The sequence below is a fragment of the Artibeus jamaicensis genome, unplaced genomic scaffold (genome assembly GCF_021234435.1).
Source record: "Artibeus jamaicensis isolate MK-2021 breed Jamaican fruit bat unplaced genomic scaffold, CSHL_Jam_final scaffold_754, whole genome shotgun sequence".
NCBI lineage: Eukaryota > Metazoa > Chordata > Mammalia > Chiroptera > Phyllostomidae > Artibeus > Artibeus jamaicensis.
Genome location: NW_026522054.1, coordinates 2,370,380 through 2,387,726, shown reverse-complemented (window position 1 = coordinate 2,387,726; position 17,347 = coordinate 2,370,380). Strand labels below are relative to the sequence as shown.

At 52.0% G+C, this 17,347-nt stretch overlaps 1 protein-coding gene across 2 annotated transcripts in view; it reads right to left on the bottom strand.

Moving 5' to 3' along the window:
- The window catches only part of STUM (stum, mechanosensory transduction mediator homolog), a 40,678-nt gene extending 24,056 nt beyond the window's left edge, over positions 1–16,622 (bottom strand). For both annotated transcript variants that reach the window (XR_008390526.1, XM_037138764.2), the window contains exon 1: positions 16,261–16,622. Coding sequence is in view for 1 of the 2 variants with exons in the window: in XM_037138764.2 (XP_036994659.1) it covers positions 16,261–16,456 (196 nt within the window). In the remaining variant the exon portion in view is untranslated. The remainder of the gene's footprint in view (positions 1–16,260) is intronic.
- Positions 16,623–17,347: the final 725 nt, after the last annotated feature.

Below are 17,347 nucleotides of genomic sequence, written 5' to 3'. Positions count from 1 at the left end.
CCTCCCACGGCCCACGTGGGAATGTGGCATCTCACGAGCGCTGAGAGCCATTTGGAAGCTGGACGCCCACGCTTTTCAGACGACAGGAGGCTCTGGCTCGTGTACTGGCTGTTCCAGAGCTTCCAGGAGGAAGCCTGTGCTGGAAACCAACTTCTTTAGGAAAACTAGGGGGAAGGGGCAGCGGGTGGGGTGGAGGGGGCAGCCAAGAGGTGGGGCAGGGCCCCATAGCCCATGGGGTGCTGGCAACAAGGGTCTCTGTGCCGGTGGGGGTCGCTGCAGGGGACAGGCTGGAGCCCAGGGCTTCGCGAAGGGACTGTTGGCAGAGGTCCGGGAAGGCCCAAGGGAACCCGTGAGGAGGTGAACTGAGAGGGCAGGGAGAGGAACGTGGGTATTGTCTGAGTCTGCAGAGGGCTGCGTGGAGGAAGGGGGGCTGCAGAACAGAGGCCACGGTCGTGGTCAAAGAGCTGGAGGAGCTAACGCCCAACCTCTCTCCTTCCCCCCATCCTGCCAGTGCCTTCCACTAGTCAACACACCTGGAGCAGGTGAGGCAGGCCATAGAGCCTCCTGGCACAGCACAGGCCGGGGAGGGGTGCAGAATGCTGGGGGCGGCAGGGGAGGGACAGGCGGCAAAAGCGGCCTCTTCTGCCCACCTTTGCAAGGCAAGACTCACTCCTTCAGACTGTGTGGCTTGCAGCAGAGCCTCCGCTTCCTTCCTGACACAGAGGCGCATGGTACCTAAAACCTTAACTTTATTCCTTTTACAGCACAAACATGAAATCAAGAACACTAACCAGGTGGGTACAAAGTAGAACCTGGACGCAGACAAACAGCACCATGGGGCCGAGGACGCTGTCACGACAGAGCTGGAACGAGGAGCCGGGTTAGTGGACCTTGGCCTGGCAGAGGCCGCACCGTCTTTCCAGCTCATTAGGGGTCAGCAGGTGGGGCTGGGACCCTGCGGAGGGCCCTGCACTGGCCCGCACACTGGGGCAAGGCACAAAAAAGGTGGAGTGGAAAAGGTAAGATGAACCCACATGATACATTAGAAAACCCCAAATTAGACTGGGAGGTGGACCAGATAACCCCAAAGAAGACACCCGGCTTTAGCGCGCCTTCTACTCATGACTCCACCCCTCCCCCAGTTGGTGTTAATTGTCTTCAGACTCATGTGAACAACCATGTGTGTTTCCTCTCACGACTGGTGGTGGTGCCGAACCCCTGTTGTCCGGGAGTGGTAGGTGGGGAACCCCATGCAGAATGTGGGGTAATGGGATGCAGACAGCATTGGGCAGACATCGCCGCTCACCCTCCCCTCGGTCTGCCTGAAGAAGTGCTTCGGTCACTCTCAAAGCATCCTGACACAAGGTAGCCCCAGCTCTCCGGTCTTGCAGGGACCCTGCACCGGGGGATTGAGAACATCCTGCCACATCAGCTGCATTGGGCTTAGGTGAGAAGCTAGTGGAGAAAAAGAAAAGACACAGCAGCCCCGCCCAAGAATGGGCCCAAGTAGTCAGCTCGCCAAAGCCGGGGCTTTTCTCTGCTTTCCTGTCTCCCGGGTCAGTTCCCAAACCCGTCTTCTCGGGACCTATCAGACTCAGCATCTGGCCCTGGGCACTGACCCCCAAAACCAACCAAACCTTCTGGTCAAGCCCCAACCTACATGGTTTGGTGCACCCTCCACTGCCCCACTTTCTGCTGTGAGCCTCAGAACTGCAATTATTTGAGCCTGAGATGATTATGGGTTTTTTTTTTCCCCTTCTGAGTCAGGCCACAGAAAGATTCCACTTGAATGTTCAATTCGACCCCTCAGAGCAGCCGAGGCTCAGGTGTGGCTCTGCCACGCCCGCCTGGCACGGCCTGGTTATTGGTTGTTGGTTGAGGTCAGTTTCTTTGAGGGATTCCATCCCGAGATGTCAAAAAAAAAAAGAGGACTGACCAAGAAAAGAAAGAATTCTCCAAATAGCTCTGTAGCATTGGGATCTGGTCCAGCCCTGGCTGAAGCATTTAAATTCCTGATCGGTCCCAAAGGATGACCACAGATGCAGGCGATTTAGTTCCAACCAGCCCCTGCAAGGGAACCGAGTTGTGGACACTGGCTCCAACCTCCTGGGAAATTCACTTCCGTTGTAATGAAGCCTGTGCCGATGGAGCAGGAGGGCAGCTCACAACCCTGAACAGCCACAGTGGGCTCCGGTCACCATGGGCTTTTAATACTCGGGGTCCCTGGGAACATCTCTTTTGGGGGTCTGGGCGGGCCCTGCAAGCCAATCTGGTACCACCACTTTCTCCCTGTGGCTCCAGATGGCCCCTGAGTGAATCAGACCTGGTAGGTAGATCTGATAAAGAACACGGTAACTTTTAGAGGCAGTAATTTGGATTCAGGTGCCATTGCTATGCCTGAACTGTATGAGTGGGTTTGGCTTTGAACCACATGATTTTGTAGCTTTTTATTTCAAAATAGGGTGCTTTCAAACTTACAGAGAAGTTTCGAGAATAATACAAAGAACTCCTGTCTTCCCTTTACCTAGATTGCCAATTATTGCACCTCACATGAGCTTTATCATTCCTTCTCTCTTCATATTATTTTTCTGCACCATTTATGAATGGGTTGAATACATCATCGCCCTTCAACCCTTAATATTGCAGTGTGTTTCCAAAGAACAAAGGCATTCTCTCCCATATTCAGAGTATGAGTATGAATCTTAGGGATGTGATCTGGATAGAATATTTTATCTAATCTATAGTCCATATTCTGATTTTGTCAGTTATCTCAATGAGTGTCCTTATCGGTATTCATTTTTCCTCCAGTACAGGATCTAATACAAGGTCATGCCTTGCATTTAGTTGTCATGTATTAAGTCTTTTAAAATCTTTCACGACAATGATATTTTTGAAGAATACAGGCCAGACAGTTTGTAGAATGTCCTTAATTTGGGCTCTTCTGATATTTCCATGAATCAGTTCAGGTTTTGTGACTCCAGCCAGAAGACCACAGATGGGGGATGTGTCCCTCTCAGGACACCACCTCAGGAGGTCTGTGGTGTCTGTCTGTCCCTCCTCACTGATGCTAATTTTTGAACAGTTTTCTTGAGATAGAATTCACATACTGTAACACTCACCCATTTACTAATCCAGTGGATTCAAGTATATTCAGGGTTATGTGACCATGACCATGGTCAATTTTAGAATATTTTCATCAGTCCCCAAAACACCTGTATCCATTAGCAGTCGCTCTCCAGGTCCACTCAGCTGCCCTCCTCCCCCACTCCCGCCCCCCACAACCACTTTCTGTCTCTTCCGATTTGCCTATTCTGGACATTTCATTTCAGTGGAATCACACAGCATGTGGCCTTTTGTGACTGGCCCCTCCCACCCAGCACCATGCTCACAAGGTCCAGGAAAGGTGGCTTTTCCACCCGGTCACGGTGCTCTCTGGTTTCTTCATGGTAGGATTTTTTTCCCTTGCAAGTTATAAGGATTCTGCGGAAAGACACTTTAAGATCCAGCCAGCATCCTACTCCTCATCAAAACTTCCCCCTAGATTTAATTTGATGGCTATTGACCAAACTAATCTTTATTAAAGCAGTTTACTAAGATTGATCACCTCCACCATTCCCCTCCACCTGCCACTTGTCATTAGCTACACAACTCGAAAAGAGGGATGGTGGCCTGGCTCTTCTCAGTACCGCTGTGCCTGTCGCCAGAAAATCCCCCCAGAGTGCAGACCCTGTGCCCGTGTCCCTCCCCTGAGTGACCAGAACACCAAGGACTCCTCAGGGACGGACGTGCTGTGCTACAGCCCTGCCCCCATCCTGCCTGCAGCCCTGCGAACTCTGCCCCTCCCTCTGAGCTAGGGTTGCTGAGAAGCAACATGTCAGCCTGTGTCCTCTGAATGGGGACTCTCTGGGTTACAGGAACCAGGACCCGCTCTTGGCTGCACCACCGGAAGTCAGTAGGGTATATATCCTTACTTCCACCAGTGCCCATTGGGAAGGTGCAGGAGCTGGGGGAGGCGGAAGTGGGGGAAGCAGAGCCCCTCAAGGATCGGATTAGACAACTGAAGAACCAGGATTTAAGGACAGCGAGAGAAGTGTCCCAAGTGGCTTGACGATCCCAGGAAGGAGGAGCTCACCACACTGATCAAGAAAGGCTTAGGGGGACTTTGGAGATGAGCCTTGAAGGTTGGGTGTGGGATGTAGACAGGACGGTCAGAGAGGGAATTCTGGGCAGGAGCAGAAATGCCTGCAGCACCTGGTAAAAGCCAGTTGCCCAGTTTGATTAAATAACGGGAGGCGAAGAGTACGTGAACTTCATCGAATCCTCGTGGGACCAACATGGAAGATGAATTTAGCTCCAGAACAACAGGGAAGCTACTGAAGGTCTCAGAGCGGAAGGATGAAATGGTCCCAGCAGAGACACAAGCAGACAGGTGCTTAATCTGCTCACATAGAAATTTCTTAAAACTAATGTAATACCGTAGCCACACGGAGCCCGTCGGAACTGCCCAGGCCACTCCCTGCCACGGCTTGGCCTAACAACGCAGCACCCACGGCCAGGGCCAGAGCCCAGCTGTCTGCCCCTCGGAAATGCCCCACGTGGAAGTCTTGCTCCTGGCGCCATGCTATGACGGTTTCATTGAGAAAGTTTTCCTTCTTGGTGAAATCCTTTTTAAAACAAAACAGAAGATAAAATATGACAACCTCCCAAACAGTGTTTGTTCTGGAAGCCTCCAGGCGGCCTGTGTCTGGCCCATGTGCGGCGCCAGAGTGGGACTTGGAAGGGGGATGCCTGCACTGGCAGGACTCTGAGACCCCCCGCGACACAGAGGTTCCCAAACAGTCGCTCCTCCCCAAAAGCACCTGCCCTACGGTGTTCGTGACACACATTGAGCTTCTGAGGTCCAGGAAGGGGTCAAGTAGCGAGAATGGAAGGCAGGGCAGGGGAAGGAGTTCCCTACACCTTGAAAAGGTGACTTTTATGGTATGTAAATATATCTCAGTAAAGCTGGTAGCTGGGGAAGACAAGGCCGGGCAGTGAGAAGGTGGTCCAGCTGGCAGGGTGTGATGCGGTCACTGATAGGTCACTGCGAGGTCACGTGTCATCCTCTGAGCCCGCCCCTCTGAGGTCGCTATAAAACACCGGTTCGCTTGCTCGTTAAGTTCAACGAATTGTAAGGAAACACCCAGTACCAGCCGGAAGCTGTGACGGGCAGGAAGGTCTCAGCCTCGGGTGAGTGAGGGTGAGATTGTGACTCAGAGCCTTGGGTGCCAGAGGAGGCCTCACATCTGTCAGATGAAGGGGCTGGAGTCACCCCAAAGCTGCCTGGCCCTGGGATAGACAGGCCATTTCTTTGTTGAGGGTTTACGACGGGCTCTTGTACCAAATACCAAATTATCCTTAACCCCAGGTCAAGCTTCTCAGTCAGCAAAGACCGAAGTCCACTGAGTTCCTGACTCCACCAGGGGGCCCTGGTCGTGGCCTCACACACCCCAGGTTCCAGGACAGCCCTGGTCTCATGCCTTTTTATATTCCTTCCAAAAACAATGACTTCTGTACTGTAATTTCAGCACTTTCCTATAAGGAGTGCATCATCGATTCCTGAGTTCTGCCGTTTGATCAGGCAGATAATGCCCCCTTGCCGTTGCCCCAGCTCCTCCCTGGACAGGGCATCCTTAATTACGGTGGCTGGGGAAAGCCTGTGCAGCCGGGCCACCGAGACCCTGCAGCCCGTGCGCACTGGGAAGCCCCAGGCTGAACACCCCGCAGCCCACAGCACACGTGCTCCACCTGGCGCAGGTGACGGGGCTTCAAGGCCATAAACCACTACCACGTGCCGACTCGTGGGGCTGGGCCGGTCAGACACGGACCTGGGAACAGCCCTCTCATTTTCATAAAGAACCAAGAGGTAAATCCTGTGGGGACAACCATGCCCCAGTTTGCTGCTCCCACTCAGAGGTGCCTCAGGCCCAGGGTTTGGGAAGCGTAATGGCAAGCATCCTGCTTGGTGTGGTAAACCAAGTCCTAGAGGTGTGTGTCAGGTGTGTGTGTTTCGGTTAGTGCCCAGGAATGCCCGGGTCTCAGCTCTGGGAGCTGCGTGGGACCAGGATGCTACAAGGGGCAGAAGTGCATTTTGGTCTCCCGCCCACTCCAGGTGCCACTCCGAGGAAAACACCAAAAATGATCAAGAGAACAAGGAAATTTTGCTGATGTTAATCAGTAGTGATAACCCTTTCTGACCGTGGCGGGGGAGTGGGGGTGGGGGGTTCCTATTGATAGAACATGATGACCTTGCGAGGTGGCTGAGCAGGAATTATTGTTTCCATTTTATGGATGGGGAGACTGAGGCCTGGAGAAGTTCAGTGACCTGCCCAAGGTTCGATGCTACTGAAGAACTGAAACCAGCTCACTGGTCCACCCACTTTCCATGATACGGCTTTGAGAATCTGACACAGAACTGGAAACCTAACTTAGTCCAGTGCCCTCTGGGTTCTTCTACTCTTTCCCCTGGAGCCCTGTTCACCGGAACCGCTCTGTCACCCCAGCGCACCCGTCGGGTGGGCCGCAGCAGCCATCTCCCCCTTTCTTCCCTAAAGCACACTCTGCCTGCCCAGCAGACAGTCAGCCCCTGGATGCAGGGACCAGGTCTTCCTTGATTTTGTGTCTCGGCTCAGCCCACACCTGGCACACGGCAGGAGCACAGAGCACATCCCTACAGTCAGTGACCTGCCTCTGAGGGCACTGGGAAGTCCCCTGTGCTCTGCTCAGCACCTGGCCTACCCTGGACCCAGATGCCAACTTCCCCAGTGTCACCTGCTGACTGGCCACGCCCACTCCCCAGAGCAGCTCAGTCCCTCGCAAGGCCTCAGGAGAAACATGGAAGCTGTTGGTGTTATTGAACCTGACCCAGTCACCCCTCAAAGTGCCGCTGCCCAAACTGGGACCCAACCCATGATGGGGCACACACCCCCTGGGAGCCTCACTGGGCAGGTGTCATGAGAGGCTCCCAAGAGTGACAGGGGGGCTCTGACTGCGTGATAACACTGCACAGTGACGTGTGTTCATCGGGTTAGGAATGACCTTGCAATGTGCGCATAGATGGGGAGTGTGGACACGGTGGGGGCAGACAGACAGTCACAGATACTTCACGGCACTGCCCTGTGGTCCAAACACCGCCATAGTTTTATTAGAGTCGCAACCCTGTGAGGAGGACGCGTTTTCAAAACAATGCTTATTTCATTTTTCTGGTTATAAAAGCCACACATTTTTACGCTCATTTTAGAAAATCTTTAAACTATAGAAGAGTATAAAGAAGAACATAATTACCCATATTCTCACCACCTGTAAACGTTTTAATGTATTTTGTTCCAATATTATCTACCAAACTATCATCTACCTTATATTTCCTTGATTTTAAGATGCCATTGGTCATAAAATGCACCGTTAATTTAACAAGTTTTTAGGGAAAAAATAAAAGAAACAAATCATTTCTCTCAATATCAATGATAACACACATCTCTAGGTCAGAAACATCCCAAATGGGGGGAAAGGAGGCACCTTAGAATAAAGGGAATAAAAACCATCTGAGATCATACTGTCAGCGTGATGCTCAACCGTCCTTCGCTTACACCCTAAAATGGGCGGGGCCACATCCTCGGAAACTCGGGTGGATGCTCTTTGAATGTTAATGGGTGCAGAACACTGTAGTGTAAGGATGGCCACCTTTTTTTTTTAACCATTGCTCTATTGTTACCGTTTGAGTTTGTTTGTGATTTTCAATGTTGTAAACAATGATTCACGGCACAACTTTATGCGTAAATTTTGCTCATGTTTCTGATTATTTCCTTCGGATAAACTCCAAGTGGAATTACTGAATTAAAAGGTAGGAACTTTTTTTTTTTAATCCTCACCTGAGAACGTGTTTCTTCATTGCTTTGAAGAGAGAGAGAAACGTTGATTGGGTGCCTTCTCATATACACGCCGACTGGGGATCAAACCTGCAACTTGGGTATATGCCCTCACTGGGGATCGAACCCGCGACCCTCTGAGTTACAGGATGATGCTCCAGTCACTTGAGCCACATCAGCAAGGGAAAGTGTAGGAATATTTTGAGACTCTTGATATAATTGCTGAACTGCTTTCCAGAAAAGATGTCCCAATTCACACTCGTATTAGCAGTGTGTGAAAACCCTCTTCTCCTTGCCTAGCATTGATTCTTATCCTTTAAAAAAAATTAAGTCATGCATGCACATGGTTTTTTAATTAAATAGAGGGACTGGGGGCTTTTAACAAAAAGCCATAGCCCCCGGCCCCAGCTCTCCCTGCTCTGAGCACACCTTCCCCAGGGCGATGGCTTCTGACTCTGGTTCATTCACTCATTCATTCACTGACCCATCCGACTTATACTTATTGATTTCCTATTAGGGACCAGGCACTGTTCCCGAGTGCAGGGACACATTCAAGTGAGGCACAGGATCCAGATTAAAAAGGTAAAATATTCAGTGTGCTTGATAGTGAGAGTGCTCTTGAGGAAGACGAGGTGGAGAAAATAGGGAGTTTGGCGAGGAGGGGAGAGCTGTAATTTTAAGATTGTCTGGGAAAGTGCTATAGGCTGAATCATATCCCCTCAAAACCTCTACACCAAAGCCCTGATGCCCAGTGCCTCAGAATGCGCTGTGTTCGGACATACGGTCTCTAAGGAGGCCGTAAGTTAAAATGAGGTCTTCAGGGTTGGCCCTAACCCAGTAGAACTGGTGTCCTTATGAGAAGAGGGGATTAGGACACAGACACAGAGAGAAGACAGCCATCTGCAGCCTGGAACAGAGACCCCCCCCAGAGAAACCAGCCCCGACAGCACCTTGCTCTTGGACTGCACATCAGGGAATAATTTCCGTTGTGAAAGCCACCAAGTCTGTGGTGTTTCGTGACAGCTCGAGCAAACTGATACAGAAAGCCTCCCTGGGTTGGTGACATTGGAGCAGAGACCTGAGGGTGTGAACGAGTGAGCCGCGTGGCTCTCTAGAGGACGCATCCTCCAAGCAGGAGCCAGCGCAAAGCCTGGAGGTGAGAAGGCGCCTCTGATATGTTTTCCGAGAACGAGCAAAGAGGCCAGCAGGGCTGGCACAGAGCGAGCCCAAGGGAGACCGGAAGATAGAATCAGAGCCCTGGCTGGTGTGGCTCAGGTGGTTGGAGCGTCCTCTGTAGACTGAGGAGTCGCAGGTTGGATTCCCTATCAGGACACACACACAGGCTGTGGGTTCAATCCCCAGTCAGGGCACATGCGAGAGGGCAGCCAGTTGATGTCTGTCTGCCTGTCTGTCTGTCTCTCTCCCTCCCTCTCTAAATGCTATGAAAACGTCTTGGGTGAGGATTTTTTAAAAAAAGATGAAATCAGAAACAGTGGGGGCAGACACTATGGAACTGCCCTGTCCTGTACAGCAGCGTGGACGGCCAGTGAGCACTTGAATGGGGTTAGTCCAAACTGGGGTGGTGGTAAGTGTAAAACACCAGATTCCGAAAAATTACTACGTAAAAAAGGAATATAAAATATCACCCTAATAATTTTTATATTGATATGCACTGAATGGTAACATTTTGGACACAGTGGGTTAAGTGTAATACAGGGTTGGGCAAAAGTAGGTTACAGTTGTGAGTACACAAAACAGAGTTTATTGTTGCACTATTATTTATGAATTACTGTATTATTTCTTTGTATTACAACTGTAAACTTTTCCTTACCCCTGTATACTGTTAATTTCACCTGTTCCTTTTTATTTTTTATTTTTATATTTTTATATTTTTTATTTACTTTTAGAGAGAGGGGAAGGGAAGGAGAAAGAGTGGTAGAGAAACATCCATGTGTGGTTGCCTCTTATGTGTCCCCTACTAGGGACCTGGCCTGCAACCCAGGCATGTGTCCTGGTGGGGAATCAAACCAGCCACCCTTTGCTTAACAGGCCTGCCCTTTGCTTCACAGGCCCGTGCTCAATCCACTGAGCTACACCAGCCAGGGCTCCTTTTTATTTTTTTATAATACAGGTGCTAGGAAATTTTAGATCACATCTGTGGCTCATTTATATTTCTTTTGGAAAGTTCTGTCCTAGGGCCTTGTGGGTCATCATAAGGACCTGAGCTTTTACTCTGAGGGACGTGGGAGCCACTGGAGGGTTTACAACTCAAAAGTGACATGATCTGACTCACTCGTGTTTTAAAAAGATCATTGGCATTGCCACATGGAGGACAGACTCTATGGGACATCCGTAAAGGCAAGCAGACCATCTAAGAGGCCACTGAAATCATTCAGCGGAAAATGGAGGCTTGGACCAGTGAGGGAGAGGAGAGGTGGTGAGAAGTGGTCAGATACTGAGTGGATTTTGAAAGCAGAGCTGCGAGTCTTTCCTGGCAGATTGAGTGTGGGGTGTGGGGAAAAGGGGAGTCAAGGATGAGTCCCAGCTTTCGGCCTGAGCTTCTGAAAGGATACCATTTGCTGTGACAGAAAAAGATGAGGGCAAAGCATTTTGGAGGAAGAAAATCAGGAGTTTGGTTTTGGATGAGTCACCTCCGGGATGCCTTTTGCTTTCCAGGGGAAGTCGTTGAGAAGTTGGCTGAACAGAACACTCCAGAGTTCGAGGGAGGGGTCCGAGCTGGAGATCTGGATCTGGGAGTCGTCATCATTAGGAAGAAGTTGAAAGCCAGGAGACTGAGCACTAACATCAAGGGAGTGTGTAGGTGGAGAAGAGATCAAGATCAAAGAGAAGATCAAGATCAAAAGATCAAGTGCCCTGGGGGACTCCCAAGTTCATCAAGTACAAAGAAAACCGGGAGAGAATGGCGTTCCAGGAGCCAAGTGAAGGCAGCAATTCGGGGAGAAGGAGGCGAGTACTGTGTCCAGTGCCACTGAGAGGTCCAGCAAGACGGAGACAGAGAACTGACCACTGGAAACGTTAGCAGCCTGGAGGTGACTGGCCATCTGGTGAGCACAGTTTAGGTGAACGATAGGGCAAAACATGATCAGAGTGGGTTCAAGAGACAGAAAATAGTGACTGGTGACAAGAGGTCAACAGTAAAGGGGAGAAGAGAAAAGGGCAATGGCCAGAGGCGGGTGGAGGGTCCAGAGAGACTATTTTTAAAAGATGGGAGAGAATTTCAGCCTGTGTGCATGCTTCCGGGGATGAGCTATTAAACAAAGAAAAATTGATGATGCCAGAGAGGGTGGGAATTCTTTGGCTATTGCGCTAATCTCCAAAGGATGTTTATATTGCCTTTTCATGTTGTATCAACTTTAGGCATCCTATGTGGACTTTCTACTACGGTATCATATGACTTAGCCTACTTCCTTCACCCCCAGCTCCGTTCTACGCTTGTCCCCACATTACCCCAGCAAGTCGCTATTGTCCCATTGTCCCAACAGGTCACTGTGTCAGTGCATCTACTGATTACCTCGGCAACCTTTATTTTTTACTCTATCGATTACAGACAGCATCTCTCGCTCCCCCACTGCATGTGAGGAGGGCATTCACACCTCTTCCCCTACCCTGTGCATCTTAGTCCGCTTTGGTGGGTGTGCTAAGACGATAACAACACCCTACACAACAAAAAATTCTCAGCAACTCAGGCTAATTTCTCATTCCCGTACTACGTCCTGCTCTGCTCCTGGCGTCCTCTTACTGTTAGGGACCCAACTAAAGGGTGGCTCCCACCCAAGACCTGCTGCTCTCATGAGAGAAGCACAAGAACCATGGCAGAACTATGCCCCTTGAAGTGTCTGCTCAGGCATGGCTTACCTCACGTCCACTTACACTCAATTGGCCGAAGCAAATCCCACACCCAAACCTGACACCGAGGGGCAGGGCAGGAAGTACTCCCCGCCCACAGGGGGCGTGCCAAGCCATGGAGGACACTGAATAATTGGCAGCAGTACTTCAGTCTATCACAATTGCTTGCCCTTCTCTTGTCTTTTACGTGCCAGCTTCCTCAAGCTGTGCTTTTCATTTTGTACTGTCAAGGTGGAAAGTCTTTATGCCCTCCTTTATAGCTATTTTAAGTAGACTTCAGTGCTTTGCGTTCGGTTTTAGAAGTTGCAAAGCACTGAGCAGCCTTTATGTCTTTATGACTAAGCAAGTGTTCTTTGCTGCAGGGCCAAAGAGAACCTAAGAGCCCACAGTGTGCACCACTGGTCCAGCGACAGGACCCCGCACTTAAAAGAGCCTTTCTCACAGCCCACCACGTGCTCAAAATCAGGCCACATCTTCATTTGCTTCATATGACAGCCATGTCTTTCATGACAATTTTTTTTGGGGGGGGAGTTTCCAGAAGTTTCTGTTGACTTTTCTTTCCTTTGTTGGTAGAAGAAACAGGTGCCGCCTTCAGAATGTCCCTAAAATCTTCCCAATTTTCTCTCTGCTGTCTGGCTTCTTTCTATTCTTCTTTTTGAAGCCTACTGACCTTCTTTCTGGTCTCATTGGCCGGCTTCCTTCACTTTGGGATCCTAATGCATTTGCAGAACTTTCTGCCTTTAGCACAGTTCTTAATCTCCTTCTGTTTCTCTTGCTTGTGTTCTGCGTTCCATCACAACTTTGATTTCTCAAAATGCCACCCCCCACGCCGTCCTCAGACACCACTTTCCTAGAAACTACCCAACCCCCCCCCCAAACCTGGTCTAATGAAGACTAACTGCTCTCCAGGCTGGCGAACAGTTTTATCCTGGGGTTGCCTTCATGGATCGTCCTAAATTGGATATATTATTTCCTGGATCACTTATCTTCCATCTTGGTTTACACTGTTGTCTTGCTAAAATTCATCCTCAAATAACTTTCTTTAAAAGGTTGAGTAGGATATAGGCTTCCTCGGTCCTTCCCTGGATATAAACTGCCAGGTCCTGGCCTGCCTCACTTCTATACCAAATAAAGCTGCTGGACCAGATGATTTCTGATGCCTGTTCCTCGGGTATAATTCTAGTTCATATGTACTCACAAATGATATGCAATATCAAGGAGAAATTTTAAATGGTTGCTGCTCCGAAGGAACTTACAGATAAAGAATAAACTCTTGAAACAGTAACAGAAAGTCAACAATACAAAAAAAAAATGCCACCAGGGAGGACACAGGAAATATCAGAGTCGTAGGACTAGAGGAAAGAGAGAGAGAGGCTGAGCCAGCCTGTGGCGCTTTTGCTGGGGAAGCGAGGCTTTAGTTGAGTGTTATAAAGAGTAGGAGGTATATTAGGCATAGATTAAATAGTTATGAATATTCAGCAGTGGATGAATGGCCAACATTAGTCTGACGCAATGGTTGACGGGCCAATGGAAGCTCTCCTCCGTCCCACTTTCCCTGACACTATCGGAGTTATCAACATGTTCACTGCACCGAGTCAAGAAGATAGATACAGTTTTTAAACGTGAAAGTGTAATTTTACCCCTGACCAATAGACAAACTCTCTGGCCGACTGGGAGCATAGCAATGAACTTGCCTTGTGCATTTGAGTAACTGCATATCCTTGTATGTGCAAGCCCTACTTGTGGGCCTATGAAAGCACAGGCACTGTGGTCTTTAGCGGCAGAATAGGAACCGGGGGGACTCTCTTTACCATCATCCACTTTTAAAATTTGATTTTGTTCCAATGAGGAGTCAGAGAACATAAATCATGCCTGCTTCCCATCCACTCCCCAGGAGGGAAGGAAGCTTCAACAAGAGATTTTGGGGGCCAAAGGTCTGCCTGGTCTTCAGAGAATAGGGGTACAGTGAGGATGGGAAAAGCTTGGGGTCACGTGATGGGTCTTCCCTGCAAGGTCTGACCTAATACTACTTCCTCCGGGAGGTTTTCTCTGACCTCCAACCGAGGAAGAAATTAACTGTGGCTAAAACACTGTTCCCGCTACCATCACAGCATTTGTCAGATTTAAACAAAGTTCCCATCAATTGCTCTCAATAACCTGTGATGTCCTGGCTGATTTATTCATCATCACATCCCCAGTGCCTGGCATGTGGTAGGTGCTCTGAGTCTGTGCCGTGAATGAGTGAGTGGATGCAAAGTATCCGCATTTCCTCAAGGGGCAGAGCCAGACATGAATGTTGAGTTTTCACCGGAGCTTCAGACGAGCCAAGAGGACCCGGAGAGGTGCAGGGCGGGGTGAGGGGACTGCCTGCCAGTTTTGCCTGGGCTGGTGTGTTGTACAGGACCCCATGCAGGTCAAGGTGAGCCGAGAGACCAACAAATACACAGGAGAAAGGTCCAGAAAGGCATGTGCGTGTGCGCACACACACACACAGTGTCAGCTCTGCAGCAGGGTGAAGCGAAGAGGGATCCACCACCCCCAGAGCACGGGACCCCTGAGCGAGCTCCAAGTAATCTCATTCCACCCTCCCAGTAACCCAGAGAGACAGGCGTCCCCGCTTCACAGGTGACAGACGCTGCCAGGAATCAGGACCCCTGCAGTGCGGGGAGGGACAGAGGCCTGTGCACCAGGTCAACTCTACAATGACAACCAAGACAAAATGGGGGAAAAAAATGCATAGATTCAATCCCTGAAAATTCGTTAGTCCGTACACCCATGACTCACCTGTTTTATTTTTTCTGTAGTTTCCCTACTTTCTGGCTTCCCAGAAAGGTTTCTTACAAAAATCCTAAGGATTCTGAGAGGGGAAAGCTGGGTCCCAGCATGCAGGGTACAGAGGGCTGGGGGCTGGGGCAGTGACAGCAAAGGTACCCAGTGAGGTGAGACACAGGAGGGCGGGCCCAGGTGCACAGGTGGGCAGCTGCAGGCTCCTGGGGGCGGCGCCCTCCCTCAGCAGGGCCCTGGTACGGCCCCTCCCACCTGACACCAATTCGTTTGTTTCCTCAGAGGACCAGAGGGTGGCATTTACTTCACCACTTTAAAAAAATGGACTCGAGATGCAGCCCTGCTCGTGACCGTCACAACACGGAGAGAGGGACAGGCAATATGTTTACACTCCAGCAGGTGGGAATTGCGGACACAGCCAAATCCACATCAGATCGCACCTCACAGCGTCTAAAGGTGCAGAGAGCCAGCCTGTGTGACAAGGCAGGCTTAAGCTGCAGGAGACATCGCAGAACGGGGAAGCACAGCTGAAGACCACCTAACCCCTGCTCAGATGTGCTGCTCTGGCCGCCGCAGCCCAGCAGGCAGAAAGACAAGTAAGGGGAAAGTGGACACGTCCTGCGTGGGTGGGTGTGCTCTCCTCAGCGCTGCGAGGCTGTGAGAAAGGCCAGCGTACAACAGAAAACCACTTCTAGCTGACCTCGGTTCTTGGAAACTTGGAGCCAGATGCTGGCAACTGGCTCGCACGCAGGGGCAGGCCTGCTCCTGGAGCGGGCACGGAATTGGAGAGGCGGGACCGCTTAGCACGGAAAACAGCGAGTGCCAAGCAGGGAAGTGGGGAGAGAGCGTGCAGAGATTTGGGGAGTGGAGATAGATGAGGGTCAGGAAAACTTCTCATCCCCTGTCTGGCGCACCCTTCCTCACCCCCATCTCTGTGATGGGCCCTTGTTAAAATTTGGAACATGGGTGCCGTCAGAGTCCCTCCAGGCGGCCAGACTCCAGCACAGAATTTCACAGGCGCACTCTCCCCTCCGAAGGAACGGAAGGGATGGGAGGGAGTTTGGGATCACCTCTGGCCATGTGTGGTCCAAACCCACAGGTATCCAAACTAAGCATGCCCCGCACCCACCACGGGCGGTGCCGGCAGAATCTCTGCTGATGGGAAAGAGGAGGAAGGAGCTTCTGGCTAAAGAGCTCTCGCCCCCACACGGTCCGCACTCCGCGAGCTGCGGGGTGTCTCCCAAGCCCGACTTGTCCCCCTTTTTCCCAGCTCCGCCGACTTCTCGGACTCCCAGGACTTGGCCAGCGCCGCATGTGGCCATAGTGCTCCTTCTGCCCCAGCCTGGGGGTCCTTGGAGAAAGGGGTTCGCGGGAGGGTGCGTGGGGGAGGGAAGGGGCAGGATTTGGGGGAACTTGGAGGGGAGCAGTTCTGGCCGCCGCCGCCGGGCAGCAACATTCTCCGCAAAGTTTCCGGCTCTTCGGCCGGACAACCTCGTTAACAGGTGGGAGAAGGTGAAAGGCTGGGCGGGCGGCCCTGCGCCCTGCAGGGCGCCTGCTCCACGCGCTGCTGCCACCTGCCAGGGGGCGCTGGGAGCGCGGGGCCGGCGCTTGCAGCGGCGGGCGCCACCTGAGGGTCTCTCCCAGTCCCCTCCCCTGCCTGCCCTGCTGCGGCGGAGCCCGGGGCGCGGGGGTCGCCGAGTCTTACCCAGTCCTGGCACGAAAGTGTTGAGGAAGAGGCAGATGACGGCCACCGGGAAGGGCATGTAGGGGATGGCGGCGCGCAGGGGGCCCTTCTTCTCGCGGACCTGCACCACCACCCCGCTGGACGAGGACGCCCCCCGGGGGTCCGCTGCTGCCACCGCCGCTGCCGCCGTCTCGGCGTCTTTGTGCGAAGACTCCATGGCGGGGCGCGCTCCCCGGGAGCCGGGCTGCCGCAGCCCGGGCTGCTGCCCAGCACCCAGTGGGCAGGGGACGGCCGGCTCCGGGCTCCGGGCCCTGCGCCGAGCTCAGGCGGCCAGCGTGCTCCGGGTGCCCGCAGCTGGCAGGGAACCCGCACGCCCGCGTCCCCACGCGCCTGGCCCTCTGCCGCGCGCTCAGCTGCGCTCCCACACCCCCGGCTGAGGGGCGGAGAGGGCGGTGTGACACTTGGTGACAGCACTCCGACGCCCCTCCCCGCCGGGCCCCTTCCCCGCCCTTCTCTCCGCCCCCCACCCCACCCCCCTAAAAGTACCACTTACAAATCAGGGCGAAGGGAAGAAAGTGGAAGAGGAACACAGAGGGAGCCCGTTGTCCATCCAGATACTGGGAGGGATGGACATACTTCGCCCTCCCTAGACAGGTGACTTGGACGGTAACCTCCCCCAAGGACACAGAATTGGCCGAGTGTTCTCGGCTGGCAGGGTCGGCGAGAGGCTGGAGTTCCAGCCCTTTAATCTGGAAGAGGTACTGAACGTTAGGGAGAAGGAGACGAGGAAGGCAGGACGCCTGGTGCCTAGTAGGCCCTCGATTCATTCTGATGTAAAAGGTCTTGTTTTGTGGAGCCAAAGCAATCCCAGTCTCGGTTATAGAGCATAGAGCGGGAGACAGCTTTTCAAACAGGTCTCTGCTAGACATTGAAATGGGACCCTCCCCTACACGCAGGCAGAAAGCAAAAGGAAACGGGCCTGCTACCGGAGAGGTAAAGCTGGGCACCAACCCCTGAACCGTCTTGGAGGAAAACCTGGCTTCTGTGTGGGCTGGACGTGGTGCTTAAAAAGCCAGCGAGGACACAGCGCCGTCTGGTGTTGACAATG